Source organism: Triturus cristatus, chromosome 7 (assembly GCF_964204655.1).
Source record: "Triturus cristatus chromosome 7, aTriCri1.1, whole genome shotgun sequence".
Lineage (NCBI taxonomy): Eukaryota > Metazoa > Chordata > Amphibia > Caudata > Salamandridae > Triturus > Triturus cristatus.
Genome location: NC_140590.1, coordinates 598,616,281 through 598,633,128, shown reverse-complemented (window position 1 = coordinate 598,633,128; position 16,848 = coordinate 598,616,281). Strand labels below are relative to the sequence as shown.

At 43.7% G+C, this 16,848-nt stretch overlaps 1 protein-coding gene across 3 annotated transcripts in view; it reads right to left on the bottom strand.

Moving 5' to 3' along the window:
• STXBP4 (syntaxin binding protein 4) overlaps positions 1 to 16,848 on the bottom strand; it is a 686,902-nt gene that overhangs the window by 608,532 nt on the left and 61,522 nt on the right. For all 3 annotated transcript variants that reach the window (XM_085617160.1, XM_085617162.1, XM_085617161.1), the window contains exon 3: positions 14,079 to 14,211. In XM_085617160.1, coding sequence (XP_085473286.1) covers positions 14,079 to 14,211 — 133 coding nt within the window. The remainder of the gene's footprint in view (positions 1 to 14,078; positions 14,212 to 16,848) is intronic.

Below are 16,848 nucleotides of genomic sequence, written 5' to 3'. Positions count from 1 at the left end.
TATCATAGTCTCGGGCGTGGATCCATCTCAAGGTCCTCCCTGGCTGGATACGGGGAGGTATGGGGGTAGGATCGTTTGTGAATATGGCCCGACAATTGAAGTGCTCATGGGCGGGTGCTGCCAGAGTCAACGCGGTCTAAAATAAGGAAGGGGGGGGTATGTCGAAGGACCGATAGTGCATGTTAAAAAGTCTATACACCATTGAAACATGCAGACACAAAGGTTAACAAGGTTACAAATCATACCCTCCCCAGGTACAGAGTGGGCTGCTTCAGCAATGGCTCGGGTGTGGGAAGGCAACTAAAACACAATAATCAACAGCACAGAGTCAGTGCAGTGTTGTCGTCGGCAGGTTCTTACCTTGTAGACGCGCGGTTAGCAGCAGCGGGAGATTTCACTTACTCCTCTCCTTCCTTCCGTAGACCGGGAACCTACCCGTCTTCCAAGACCGCTGGTAATGGTGAGAGGGGAGACCCGGTTGAAATAGTGCCGTCAATTGGCCCAATCTCGTATGTAAATGAGCTCGTCATGGGGAGGCGACGGGAGAAGTCTCCTCTGGTGTCTCAAATCCAGACACTGCACCAGAGGCTTAGTTACCGCCTCAGCCAATCTATACACTGCTCGTCTGCTGCTGTGTTACCAACACAGCATGAGAGCAGCATCAGGATTGGCTCGGGCAGGCAACCTCACCGCTCATAAGGAGACCGGGTGGGATTGCGGTTGTGTTTCCGCCCAGCTCACTAATCGAGCAGGTAAGGAGGCCTCAAGTGTGCATGTCGAGCTGGCCAGAGAAAGGCAGGCGTCAAACCCGACTTGTGCACTTTGGGCCATGACCCTGGTGCGCTGAGCATTGTGCCTGCTCTGCTGTACCCAAGCTTGGCAAACAATGGGGTAACCCAGTATCTCTCAGAACCTGGGCAGTCTTATGTCAAAGAAACAATGGTTCTGTTGGGTGAAAAAGGACCTTTCTATACACATAGCACAAATCATACGCATATCTGTACTTGCTAGATGGCCCCGCTAAATTGTATTTTTAACCTTCAACAGACAGAACATATGAAGCGCCCGTATTAGTGACGGCCAGCCGCCTCAACATATATATTGTATAAAGGTGAGCATCTCTGTCGCTCGAGCCATCTTCACCTCAATTAATCCGAGCACTTTAAATAAGTAGACAGCTCCATACCAATTTACTGCAAATAAACCAAGCACTCTAAATTATTAGACGGCTCCCTTTAACTTGAACTCCATTCCAATTATCCACAGATTGGATTACTTCACACAATGTCCCCATCCTGAGATATACATCGGATGATCGGATTCCTCCGTGATTAGAAGGGTTTGGAGAGCTAGCCGCCTCCACGTTTAAATCCAACAAGGTGAGCCCTGTTCGCCGCTTGAGCAATTCTATTTCAAAACTCTCACTTATTAGACGGCTCCCCTTAATTTTATTCTACTGATCCACAGACACAACTTGAATGTTTTTATCTTGAGATTTGAATCGGATGCCCAGACTCCATTATTATTAGAAGGGTTCAGGTGTGAGTCTACCACACTCAACCCTGTATCACACTTAGGTGAGTGGCATGCCACCTTATTATTATTATGCGAGTCACTGTTATTTGACAACACACCTGATTAAGTCATCTCATCATTTACAGGCCGTCATCCTTTTTTCCCTGTCCTGATGAAGACCCACACTGACCTTATAGTAGTGCAGTACCTGGGTTGAAACGTCGACATTATCCCCTGGACCAGTAACTAGAGCCTGCGCAAAACAAACTGACTTAGTTCGCAAATCGACTATAAATACCTGTTTTCTGGCCACCAAAAAACTCTTCAGCCTTTTAAACCACATTGTATATATTACGCACTTTATCACTGAGCACCACTTGTCACCTTGTCACTAATTGTTATCACTTTGTACCTTGATGGCCTCGTTAAATGATTTTGGGTATATATATGAATGACACAATTTATATAAAAATCTCAAACTACCCTATAATTTGCTTCGTTGTGTGTGTTGCCTATGACTAATTGCAATATTTTTTGAATAACGTATGATTCGTGCTATGTGTATAGAAAGGTCCTTTTTCACCCAACAGAACCATTGTTTCTTTGACATAAGACTGCCCAGGTTCTGAGGGATACTGGGTTACCCCATTGTTTGCCAAGCTGAGATTAGTGCAGGTGATTACCTGCGAGGGTTTTTACTCTCATTTATTTGTTTGTTAATTATTTCAACTACTATTGTTCATTGTTTGTATTGTCTTAGTATGTCTTAAAGAGAAACCCTGTCTTATAGCGAAGACTACATAGCAAAATTGATACATGATCAAGGTGCCTCTAACTTCTTATTAGGCTCTGACAGAGTGACATTAGACACAAGTCTTAATGAAAAACTAGCTAAAATTGAAAGATTAGAAAAGAAACTCATTAGATCACGCCTCCATGGGCATGTACTAACAAAGTACTTGCAGTCAAACATAATTCCCAAGGGTCTACAAGTCCATAACGAACCTGCGATATTTATAGACGTCCCGAAATTTAGAGAAGGGTTCAACTACATACCCAATAACTGTTCTAGGCACTGGATGGTGCTTGGAGTTGAAACAGCAATAGAATACGTGAAGAAACTCTCACAGGAGATAGCTAATCTGAAAAAGAGAGATTCAAGACGACGCCTCTCTCACTAACGCCAGGGAAGCCCTAGAACGAGCAGAAAAGACTCTTACTGACTTCAACACCGTCACTTTAAATAGGAAGTTAGATAAACTATCAAAGGATTTGAGAAACTACGACAAAAATACTACATATCCATACCTATCTGACGACTACTATCAACAGGATAGTCAAGGCTTCTTTAGCAATAAGAGCAGACTGGGCCCGAGAAGATTCTATACTTTCTCTAACTCTTCTGCAGGTAGTGGATCAGACTCTGACTCAGATAGACCATCTACCAGTCACCAGGCCAACCAGGGCTCACATTTTTTAGGGGAAGGTTATCGCCAACAAAACAGGGGCGGAGGGAGATCACAGAACTGGGAGAGACCGGGAGGATGGGGCAGGGGCAGGAACACCAAGCAAGCTACATCACGAGTACATTTTTACCAACCAGAAACACATGGGGAGATTTCCACACGGAGGCAGACATACAGATGGTAGACACCCAAACACAGAGTTACCAGCACCATAATATCTCAGACCACTCCGGGAAAAGCATACAAGTCATAACAAATCACTTTATTATTCCTCCACTGGATATCGGTATTACAGAACCACCAGACGAGATGACTGAATTACATCAGATCAGTAACCAGAACATCAACATCACATCAGACCCCATCATCAATCTATCAAATCACATTATATCTCAAGCAGAGAGAGATGTACTTTCAAAGGGACTCTCTTTTGTACCCACAGTGATTCCTGACTCATTCCAAGTAAAAATTGAACTCCAGCGTTTCTTTCGTAAGATTAGATTAAAGTATTACTTTAGTAAAAATACCTATAACCCTATTCCGGCAGCTACATGCTTCAGACCCACTTCGACATTTACACCAGGGGCCTACATGATGAGTGAGAGGATACTGCCGTACGAGAAGATTGTACTCCAAGAGACTATGCATCAAAGCAGCAGACACAGGGAGTGCGGTTGTACTACAAAAAACTAGCGACTACATAGAGGAGCTCGAATTACAACTTGGAGTGCTGGAGAGCTATCAACCCACCCCACGAGACCCCACCCCTCTCCTTAAATCCTTGATAGAGAGAGTTACCAAGGGAGGTCTATCTGAAGGATTCCTAAGCCAATCTGAACACGAGTTTCTCAATAACAAAGAACCCAGGATCCCCACAATATATAAGTCGCGGAAAATACATAAACGTGCAGAAAAGCCACCAGGAATACCTCAACCTGATTGCGGTATGGAAACGTTATATCGATGACGTTATAATGATCTGGTCAGGAAGCAACGATGAACTGAAAGAATTCTTCGCTTGGCTGAACACTAGATCCAATGACATTCAGTTCACCATGACATGTAATAATGAAGCCATAGACTTCTTGGATTTGACATTTCGTGTAGAAGATGGACTTCTATACTGCGACTTGTATCGCAAACCGATGGAGAGAAATTCATTGCTGAAATACGAGTCACACCATCCACGTAGCCTGAGAGATAACCTACCCTATGGGCAGTACCTCAGACTCAGAAGGAATTGTACGAGGAGGACTGATTATTTCAAGGAATCTGAAATGCTCACTATCCGTCTTAAAGAGAGGGGTACCCGACTGGACTGTTAAAACGGGCAAAAAAGCGGGCATGGTACTGCCCCCGTGAACAACTTTTGGAGATTAATCAAAAACACATGGAGACAGACAAGATTGTCTGCGTTACCACATTTAATACCAAAAGCAGTGAAATAAAAAAAGTTGTGAAGAAGTATTGGAATTTGGTTGCCGGTGAATTGCAAACCACGCAGGACCCCATCTTTGCTTTCAAGAGGGGCAAAAACATTAAGGACACAGTTGTAAATGCATACTTTGAAGCACCCAAGCCACCTGATCTCAGAAGCCACCTTGGTCTCCCACCAATAACTGGACATCATAAGTGTGGACAATGCAAGGCTTGCGATTTATGTCAGGAGGGAACCACATTTGTATATACCAACAGAACATACAAACTTGCGCATTTTACTAATTGCAACAGCTCAAACGTTATATATGTCATTCAGTGCCCCTGTGGCCTTATATACGTTGGACAAACTACCCAGAAAGCTAAAGTTAGGATTTTGCAACACATGAGCAGAATAAAATGCAAGGTACAAGGGGCGCCCATGGTTGAACATTACATGACACACCAACATTCTCCTAACAACCTAACATGGTGGGTACTAGAGAAGATCATCCCCAATGCCAGAGGGGGATCGATCGCAAGGAGCGTGAACTACAAGGAGTGCAGATGGATCCATCTACTTGACTCAGTACAAAATGGGTTAAATGAGATGGAGGAGACAACAAAACAAATGGGATAACTCTAAACTGTCCAATCTCATGCACTCGTGAATAGGGACACTGTCCCACCTACTTTGCATATACCCATGTACAACACGTTGAAATGGACTGGGGTTGCCATTTTGTTTGTTCAGAATGGTACACATATCCGCACTGTTTAAGTTCATATGCATGATATACAAATTGCAATTGTACCCTCACCAGGTAATTTGCATTGTTTAGAGTTAGGCACTATGTACTACCGAAATATCTGAACTGTGCCCAGGGATTACAAATTATATAATGATCAATTAATTCATTCAATAGGGCACATAATCGCTAAATCCGAGGTGTATTGCTTATTTAATTTTGACAAATCAGTTTCATCATACACATCCTTATAAGTGTTCTGTTGCATCCTCACACGGAATACTATACAGATTATCATAACATCCATGTATCAAAACATTTGTTTGACATTACATTGTAATATAATTTGTGATACTGGAAATAATCTTGTGCTACTTACATTAAATGTATTTTCGTGCAATGCACAACCAAAATATCGTAACTGTGCTGTGATCACGAAAGTAAGATGTATGTACTAATCAGGAAGACTCCTCCCGATTTTATAAATGTGTTACCGATTTAGTATGAATTTTATTCCACATTGTACAACATTGTTGAATATTGTTTAATTCCCGTTCCACCTCTTCATGGAACATGATAATGCTTGAAGATTATTACAACATGTATGCATTGCATCACTCTAGAATGTCCCTTCCATTAAGTGATACTTCAGATAAGTATGCGATACAGAAATCGTGCCAATTCACGAGGACCCCCATGTAGACCTTTCCGCTTTATGCGCGATACAGGCCACCACCTCTCAGAGGCTTGATTTACATCCTTTATCCGGCAACGCTGGTTGACGCAGGACGCTCTCTGGCGCCAGCGTCACCCGTTGCTTAGCAACTAGCCACACTCGGCGCACTCGCGCACGTTTCCCGGCTTTATCAGCAGGCCCATTCCGAGCGCTGCTTCCTACCGCTGTAGACGAGCCAGGACGTTTGTCTGCCGCCCGCAATCGAACTTCTGATTAAGGTAAGCAGCTAGTACCGCTTGAACCTCGTCTAGCCTAACAAATATCTGTACTTGCTAGATGGCCCCGCTAAATTGTATTTTTTAACCTTCAACAGACAGAACATATGAAGCGCCCGTATTAGTGACGGCCAGCCGCCTCAACATATATATTGTATAAAGGTGAGCATCTCTGTCGCTCGAGCCATCTTCACCTCAATTAATCCGAGCACTTTAAATAAGTAGACGGCTCCATTCCAATTTACTGCAAATAACCCGAGCACTCTAAATTATTAGACGGCTCCCTTTAACTTGAACTCCATTCCAATTATCCACAGATTGGATTACTTCACACAATGTCTCCATCCTGAGATGTACATCGGATGCTCTGATTCCTCCGTGATTAGAAGGGTTTGGAGAGCTAGCCGCCTCCACGTTTAAATCCAACAAGGTGAGCCCTGTTCGCCGCTTGAGCAATTCTATTTCAAAACTCTCAGTTATTAGACGGCTCCCCTTAATTTTATTCTACTGATCCACAGACACAACTTGAATGTTTTCATCTTGAGATTTGAATCGGATGCCCAGACTCCATTATTATTAGAAGGGTTCAGGTGTGAGTCTACCACACTCAACCCTGTATCACACTTAGGTGAGTGGCATGCCACCTTATTATTATTATGCGAGTCACTGTTCTTTGACAACACACCTGATTAAGTCATCTCATCATTTACAGGCCGTCATTCTTTTGTCCCTGTCCTGATGAAGACCCGCACTGACCTTATAGTAGTGCAGTACCTGGGTTGAAACGTCGACATTATCCCCTGGACCAGTAACTAGAGCCTGCACAAAACAAATTGACTTAGTTCGCAGATCGACTATAAATACCTGTTTTCTGGCCACCAAAAAACTTGTCAGCCTTTTAAACCACATTGTATATATTACGCACTTTATCACTGAGCACCACTTGTCACCTTGGCACTAATTGTTATCACTTTGTACCTTGATGGCCTCGTTAAATGGTTTTGGGTATATATATGAATGACGCAATTTATATAAAAATCTCAAACTACCCTATAATTTGCTTTGTTGTGTGTGTTGCCTATGACTAATTGCAATATTTTTTGAATAACGTACGATTCCTGCTGTACCCAAGGGCAGTTTACAGTTTATTTAAAAGGTAGAAGATGTACTTGTGTGTTTAATATGTCCAGATAGTGAAATACTGCTAAATTAATTTTCTACTATTGCAAGGACTCTCTCTCCCATATGTTAACATTGGAGCTGCCTTGTAACCTCTTACAAGTGTAACTTCCAATTGGGAAGAGATAGGGATTTGGAAAAGTGGGTCCCTGAACTCACAATTTAAAAATACATCTTTTTGTAAAGTTGGTCTTTAAATTGTGTGTTTGAAAATGCCACTTTTAGAAAGTTGGTATTTTCTTGCTTTGCCATTCTGTGCCTCTGCCGGCCTGTGGAATCTACGTCTAAAGGAAGGCGACAGTTGGGCTCTTTGTGCATTCACTCTAGACAGTCACACAAAGGGAGCTGAGGTGTGCACTGCATAACCTGATTGCCCATCACCAGGCTGCTTGGTCTTCCTGAGCTGGTGTGGTGGGAGGAGTTGTTGCTGACACCTAAATAAGGCTGTGTCTTTCCTCACACAAAGCTGTCTCCACCCTACCTGTAGTGTGTCTGGAGCCAGTTCAGGGAAAGGCAGGGTCTTGCATTACAAAGACTTTTCATTGAAGTTTGCCTACTTCAAAGGCAGAAACTGATATTAGTACTGGACCATTGACGCCATAACTTCAGAACACTTCTGGACTAAGAGGAGATTCTGCCAAGAAGAAGAGCTGGAGAAGCTGTAGGAGGGGAACTGCCACTCTGCTTGTTGCTGTGTTGTACTGGCCTACTGCTAGCTGCTTCTGTCTTGAGCAGTGAAAGGACTGGACTTTTGCTTTCTGTTTCCCGCTTCCCAAGGTTCTCCAAGGGCTTGCGAGTACTTGCCTCCGCTTAAGAAGTCTCAGGGCCATCAAAGACTTAGCTGCAGCCCCTGAACTCCTCTGCTGGGAGTTCTGACCTGCCAATTGATACCAATTCCAGTTCTGGGCCCTTGGAGACTGCTTTGCTGCAAAGGACTGAAGAAAATCCATACATCGACCTTCAGCACCTGTTTTTCCCACTGCAGCAACATCGTACAGTTGAAAAACACATTGCTGCGGTGCACCTGAAGATTCGACACAGTGATTGTTGTGCAGCTAAAAGATCACAGAGTCCAGAGGACTGTCACTGAAGCCCATGGCACCTACTCCGTGTTCAAAGCAGGCCCTGCTGTGCGACCAAAGAAATGGATGCATCACCTGCTCGCAGCTGAATATTCGACGCAGCACCTGTTTTACCCTTGCCACATTGCCCTGGTGCGTTTGGATTTTTGACGCCCTGCACCTGTGCACCAAGTTTTTCCATCGACGTTGCCCAGCAGTAGGGAACCAGGGCTGCGTGTCCGGAAATCGATGCATCACCTCTCCTGACAGTAAGAAACCAAGCATCACCTCTCCTGACATTAAGAAACCAAGCATCACCTCCTCTGTGCTGCAGTAAGGAACCAACGCACAATCTCATCTGTCAGTAAGGGACCGGTGCATCACTTTGCTTTTCCGGCACCTCCCCGCCCCTGAGCCTGCTTTCATCTTTGATCTTGGTGCATTCTAGGTACTTTGTGATAAAAGTGACGCACGTGATGTATCCATAGTTTCCTATGGACTAAACTATTTTGAACCTTTTAAAAGTGATATATTGATTTGTGTATGTTAGATTTTTGTCGTTTTGGTCTTGTTTTATTCAGATAAATATAGGCTCTGCTTCTAACTTGGTGATGCATTCTTTTGTAGTGTTTTCACTGTGTTGCCGTGTATGTTTGTACAAATGCTTTACACATTGCCTCGGAGACCAGCATGACTGCTCTTGCCAAGCTACCAAGGTGGTGAACAGAGGTTATTTTAGCTGTATAATCCCCTTACCCTGACTAAAACGAGGGTCCCTACCTGGACAGGGTGCATGCCTCTGGCAGCTAGAGAACCCCATTTCTAACAGCTAGCAAGTCTGCATCGGAAGTTCCAGTGGAACTGCCCTTCAAAAAGTTACATTTGGAACACAATGAAAGTTTCATTTCACAATACATACTCTCTAAGGAAAATAACCAATTGCATCACAGTGTGCTGTGCTCTGCAAACAAACAATGAGGCGAGAAGACACTCAGAGGGATGTTGATTGGGAGTGGTAATGAGTAGGAGAACATGATCAGAAAAAACTGTATCCATTTTTTAAACAAGCATTTGCAATGCAAATTGGTCTCGCATTTGTGAGAGTTAGAGGTATTGGCGTTGTAAATGAGAATGTGTTTTACCATGTGTTTTGGATTGGAGTGGATGTGTGAGGAGTGGAATTATGTAGCTTGGAATTGTTAGTTTGGGAATCGTCTGTGGTGGAATTGTCTGGTATGGATTTGTGTAGTGGAATTATGTGGCATGGTGTGTAATGGAAAAATGTGGGAAAACTGGGTCTGTGGGAACTGAACACTAAACAAATGACTCCATTTTAAATTAACACAGGGCAGAAAAGTGCAAACGACTATTGAAAAGCACTTGGTCAATAAAGGACTGCATAATAGGAACAGTAAATGCATTAATGGTACCGATCGAACCACACATGCGTCAGAGTGCCTTAGACTTGGTCAGGGTGCTCGAGAAAGGAATGAAGATTGAATGTCCGTCCATGAACATTTGTGATCTACTTTCTGAGACCTTGCTGTGCGGTCACTCGCTGCCAGCCCAGGAGGAGTCATGGAGGCTAAACATTCTTGCACGCTGACCATCAAGAAATAGGACAGAGGAAGAACAGATATCCTTTAACTCTGCAAACACGCAAGACTAACCCTACCACAATCGGAAGAACTGACTCACTGCGTTAGACGCTCACCGCTAACAACTGCTGTGATCAGTAGGTCACCAGGACAAATTACAACAAAGCCAACACAGCATTAAATTGGGTATTAGGCACGGCAGGTACAGGACACAAGAGAATATGAAGTGTTAAACTATTTGGAACTATAAGTTTTGTTGTTATGCGGCCATTGGTGATGGTAACACAAAACCAGAAGTTACTTATGAAAGGCATGAAAAACAGGAAGAGTTACTGGAAAAATAACGAACTAGTTATGAAGGTATAAACAACGAAAAACATCAAGCTTGCAGGGGTAAAACAATTAACAGTGAAACATCACAACTTAACTTATAGTACTAATACTGGCACGGGCTGCAGATCACAAAAACAAACTCCTCACGGGAGCTCCCTAAACTGGCCCAACCACCACCTGGCCTTTGAAAGATACCTAAAAGGGCCAACCAGTCACTGAAATGGCTAATGCTGCGGTATATAAAACACCTTCAAGCAATGCAACATAACGTTCAATGCTTTCTGCAGACTTCCTACAAACTGCACTCTTAGACGAACTGCGTTTAATCACATATACAACTGATTTCTGGCACTGTGTGCTGTAATGTGGCCTAGGTGGCTAGTGTTGTGATGTATGCGAGGTACCGAGCACAGCTCTGTTGTTCTATAGCTGGGCCAATGTGTGAATGTGATGGAGTGCTTGAATGAATCTCAGGCACTCGAGCTGCAGCTCAGTCCATCGTTATTTTGCACACCAGCATGGACTGCTCCTATTGCAGAAGTATCACGACATGGCTGGGTCTACTCTTAGGTGGTATGGGGGGGCAAAAGAAGGATGGTGGCTGGAGTCACTGCCGGTGGCTGAGATTAATGCAAACACTCTATCCATCACTTTTGTGCATTTTTAATGCGCGAATGCGAAGCAAACGAGTGAGTGACACGACGCCTAATTATTAGACGGTATCTCTAGATGGACGGAAGGTATGAGTGCAGAGTGGCCTATGTGGTAAGTTTACAGTGACAACAGTGTATACAGAGGCTGCTCAAAATCCTCTCGCCACAACTTCGCAGCTGCACACACACGTAAGTGCGGGCAAGTTCCAGTATTGCATGCGGTACCTACCACTTTTGGAGTGGTCACATTAAATCTGGGCAGAAGTAGTGATCAGAGGGTAGTGACCCTTCCCTTGGGAGGTGTGATCTTACGTTAACTATAGTGTGCAATCTAGAGCCCACCTATGAGCAGTGGGTGGAAGTGGAACCAATAGGAACGCACAGTGAAAAGTGACCTACTCACTTGGGTTTTTGTACTGTTAATTTAGTTAAAATAACATCGGTTTCATCTACTTTCAGCTAAAGTACGGATACCGCATGCCCTGCCCTCGATACAAACAATGCCAGAGTACACACACCCCGATCAAAAATCACAGCCCAAACCAGCATCTCTTTGTGACACCGGCCTCGCAAACTATGTTCTACGGTAGCGGGTAGCTAGAACACCTTTTAAAGCACAGATATCCGCCAGCTGTGGTCTGGCAGCGCCCGCTGCTCTGTGGATAAACACAAACTGGGTTAGCTCGGCAGCGGAGAGTAATTGGCTGTGTCTTGTTTTTTCAGTCAGATAAAGACACACGGGGAGAGGGTCAGCCGTGGCCCGTCGTCGAGGGAGCAGGCCTGGAGCCTGCCCAGCCGGGTCCCGGATGCCACTGCCTAAGGAGCTAGAACTCCAAGCGTGGCGCCCCTGCATATTAAGTTAAGGCAAGCGCCGTGGTAGAACACAAAGCACAAAAGTTGCAGAAAATATCAAAAGTAAAAGCATCGCTTTAAGACAGCACTTTCAAAGCTTACGGTAGTAACGTGTCAAATGCCTCCAACGGTCAGTCTCAATTTAATTTGACATTCAACAAATAACGAAGAGTCTGGTGCACGCTCTGAAGTCCTACCTGGTCTGTCTGCAGTCAAGCCTGAAGGCACGGACAATGGGAGGGAGAGTAAACCGGTGACTGGCCATGCCGGCTGCTGCTTCGCTGCTTGTGCTGTCTCTGCCCCCCAGAGTGAATCGTCACTATTTTGTCACGCATGCGTATGATGTAAGGCATCGCACGCATGCGAGACAAAGAGTGCACTTTCAGCCACCAATCAGAAAACAAACAAGCACTGAAAATGCAACAGGACTCGTATTTACACGAGCCCTATTGCATTTTAAACAGAAGTGCAGTCATAAAAGAAGGCACGATTGGGAGGGGGTAGTGGGGTGGTTGTGGTCAACAAAATTACAGACTGCAGGGGGGAACGGGGAAAAGAAGGGGAACAAAACGATTTTTAAAATAAAGGGGCTGATAGCCTCGGAAGGACAAAACTGACGATATGGCCATCAGGAGGCGGGACTTAGAAGCCAAAAACCAATCACAATGCCAAACTTATGCTTGAAGCCAATGAAAATTATGAATGGAAAGTGGGCGGAGCTTCCCTCAGCTATAGTGTATACTGCATGCCTCACAAAGTGATGCAGCGCGTTGCGCTGCAACGCTATGCGAGACCTAAAAATGGTGCCTCTACAAAAATGTGCATTACTAAACAACAATAATAATAAACATACTTCTAAACTTCCAAATAAAATTGTTGCAAGTGTAACATCAATTCATCAGCTTCAACTGTTTTCATAAAATTAAAAATTCATTATTCAAAAATATTTTGTCAACCGAAATTGCACATTTAGAAAAAATTTCCACACTAACATGGGCTCAGTTCCCACTGCACCATAAACACTACCAAAGTGTCTGTAACCACCGCTGCCCCCAGTGGCCACTGGGAATGACCAACAACCATGCACAGTAGGCTAATTGGATGGTCCTTATACATAAGCTATTCCCACTATTCGTCACCCAGTACTTCCTGTGCACACCCAATATCCTCTCTCTCTTTCCCGGTGTCTGCTACCCTTTCTTCTATTGCCCAGAGGGTATGTGTCTTTAAATAACATGTTCATGGTCAACTTTCAAAAACTCCCTGCACCTGCTTGGGTGCATCCTGTGGCAGTGCCTCGCAGGCTCAGAGCATGGCTTTTCATTTTATCCGGTGGACACAAACGTTTTCCCAATGCCCCCTGGGTTGAGCTCAAGACCCGAGCTATGATGTGCACTACGTATGGTACACAACAATGGAAACACTCTTAGCAGAAACTGGATATGTGAGGCTGTTTTTCAATCCTGTAATACAAATAGCAAAAATCGACAGGCGCAAAATCTGGGAAACAGCCTTTATAACAAGGTTTTTACCATTTTATCACGTTGTACCTTTACCACACATTTTTAGAATGCATATGCTTTTACAACGTATGTTTTTACCAGGCATTTAAGGTAAGCCGGGGGGGGGGGGGATATATATCTCTCCAAAGCATGGTAAGGGCATACGTTGTAAAAATATATGCGATATAAAGCAAAAAATGCAGGGTAAAAATGCGTGGTAGAGGCATGCAGAGTATTCCCTGCGTTGTTCTGTCATACAACCGCAAAATCTTTATTACACTACTACTAAAAACTAGAAGAATGAAATTTAAAAAAAAAATCAGGTTACAACATCCCAATGAAACCTTTTCCCAGCATGAGGAAGCATTTCTCAAACATGTTCATCTCGCTTGAACTTACACAAACATTGACCACACAAAATGGACTTTGCAAGTTACTACGCAATACAAATGTCATGCTCTGTCAATGTGAACTATGTATGAAGTTCTATTGTGCCAATGCGAACTCGCAATCTCCAGTGCATCTAAATGTATTACTTCACGGGTGAGGCTGCCCATTCCACCCAGCTACTGTGCCCTCGATTAGGATATTCAGAGTCTGAGATGTTCCCTGGCAAAATTTGTACTGTCAGAAAAACATTCTTGGAACAAATTGTAAACAGACGATTGTTAACACTACTTAGTCACACCCATGTATATATGTTAACATTGTCGAATTTTACTATTAAGTCTTGAAATTTCACTATGAGACTAAAGTAATGAAGAGCGTAAACATGAATCAATAAAAAGATAAATAGATTTTACCTTGTGACAGTCTTGTCCAGGGATAACTTCCTGAACATACACTAGAGGTCCTTCTGATCTGTTAACGCCGCCCATGATGCTCATCCCTAGACTGGTTCCCTTTGTCACCAATATGGTATGAAAACCATCGTCACTACGAGGAAGGAAAGTACAGAAAGTTCAATTTCATCAGATCTAAATAATGGAAAATCATGGCAAAATGTGCAAATGTCTGCAGCGTGCCAAACCTTAACTAGTGAGTACATCTGAAGCAAGACATGTGTGGACATGAAATCTGTAAAAGGCAGAAGATTTCTGGGGTCTAGGCATTAATCTCGGTTACACAGCGAGGAGGGTTCCTTCCATTCGAAATGAGAAGTCTTATAAGCGGATCAGACGGGGAGTGAAAGGAGTGTGTTGGTAACAGCTAGTCTCATATTACATACACATCGTTTAGAAGATAATATGTACACACATATGTTCTGCGTTTCTGAGGCAAAATGTTGCCAAGCCAGTAAGCCATTTAGTACTATAATAAATAGACAGGTTATCAGAGGCGAAAGTGACTCGGATGTCCATGCTGTTCAGGGGCCTCTGAGATACTGACCAGTCCTGCCAGCTTGCAGCATCGAAGCATAACACTGAGCTAGTTCTCTGTGGGTGATATGCGTGGCACTTAAGGAAGTAGCTAGAGGATTCTATAATCTGGCAACAAACAAAATGTAAACAGTCGGAGCTAAACTGGCATATAATCCGCAATGCATACAGAAAATAGGTCAGGCATATATTTAACTGGACTCCCTTCACACCCCCTTGTAAGGACGCGTTGCTAATAGACCACGGACCCATGGGTCTGGTGAAAGAATGGCTGACAGAAACCTTCTCTTTACAGTTAACAAAAAGCCCAGAGGTGATACTAAACCAATGGGGTCATTAATGTAGAATTCAATTTTAGACTGCAAACTTTCTTATATCAGGTTGGTAAAAAGCCCATGTATCGACTAGTAATTGATTGATTACGAACACTACTTTATTACCGGATAGCAGGAGCAGTCAAAACCATATCACTGATCGTGGAATGGTCTGAATGCCATTCACCTCCCGATCTGAGTGTTCAATTATTACTATTTGTCAATACACCACGTGTCATTTAATCTTGTAAACAGCAAGAAGAAAAATGTGTGAAAGGTCAGAAAGTACCTCACGTAAACATCACCAAGGGAGTTGCTGGTTGGTACTCACTAGTTTGCCTATTCTATCATCATTGGTAACCTTCATAACCATAAATGAAGAAAAAGGGTCCACATTTTAAGGACAGAGAAGGAGAAGTCAAGGCTCACTCCTGGTAAACGTACAGAGTTGGAACTTAGACATTTTATGGCACACGTGATCATACTCATACTAGGAGTCTCATTTAGACACTGATGAGATGCCCAATGGCCCACCATGTGAGTTAAGGTCATGGCTTCCACTCTCCTGATAGAGGACTCCCCACCAGATTTAGAGATCTCCAAAATGCAGGCAGGGATCTCTGTGTTTTTTCGGGGAGCATCCAGTGTGATGGCACAGATTTTGACCAGCGGACACTATGTTTGACACCTCCTATCTGCAGAATATTTTTCTCTCCAAGAACAAATACCCAAAATAGGAGTTTGTTCTAGCAGAACAAAATAGCTGAGGTGTGATGCACAGGGTGATTTCACTATGTTATGTTATTTGCACTTATAGAGCGCACGGTTACCCTGGGGTGTCCTGGCACTAAGCACTGGTTACTTGGGAAGACGGGTCAATGCTACGGAGTGAAGAGCCATGTCTTCAAGCTCTTTCGAAAAGAAAGGAGATCCAGGGCACTCGTAAGATAAAGAGGAAGCTTGTTCCAAGCTCTAGAAGCACATAGAATGAAACTTCTACCTCCCCAATTGTTTTTTTTAAATTTGGGGACTTGCACTTGTTTAGTGCCCGTAGACCGTAGTATTCTGCCTGGAACAAACCATTGGAATTTGCGCTTCAGGAACTCAGGACTAGTTCCATTAATGGACTTAAAAACGGTGCATAATGCTTTGAAACATGTTCTTTGCTTTACAGGGAGCCAGTGCAATTTCCTGAGTTCTCCCTTCACAGAAGCAAACTTAGGTGTTCCCGATAGCCGTCTGGCAGCTGCATTCTGGACAAGTTGAAGCCTACTTATATGTTGTTTTTGGACATTGAGATACAAGCCATTACAATGTTCCAAACTTGACATTATGAGGGCCGACACCACTGTCTTGAGATTACTGTTGGTTAGGAAGATCTTAATTTTCCTTATGATTCTGAGAATCATAAAGCAGGCTGAAGTTACCATACTTACTTGATCCCCCATAGTAAGTTTGTTGTCCACCAATACTCCAAGGTTTTTGGCTTTTCTTGTGGGGACTGGACATGCACCAAGTTTCTCCGGCCACTATTCCGGTGTCCACACCCGGGAATTGTTCCCAAATTTTATGACCTCGGTCTTGCTGGAGATTAGTTTTAAACAATTGGAGAACATCCAGACCGAGATAGCACTCATACAGTCATGGAAGCGTTTCCCAGACTCCTTTTCATCTCCCTCCGTCAGCGACAGCACAATTTGTGTCTCATCAGCGTAGGAGGTGAGCTGGAAGCCAAATGACCTGATGACTCCAGCCAATGGTGCCACATATATGTTAAAAAGCGTTGGGCTAAGGGATGAGCCCTGTGGCAGCCCACAAGGGAGTGAAAAAGGTTTAGATGAATTGCCATCCAGGTCCACACTTTGCGACCTGTCTGATAA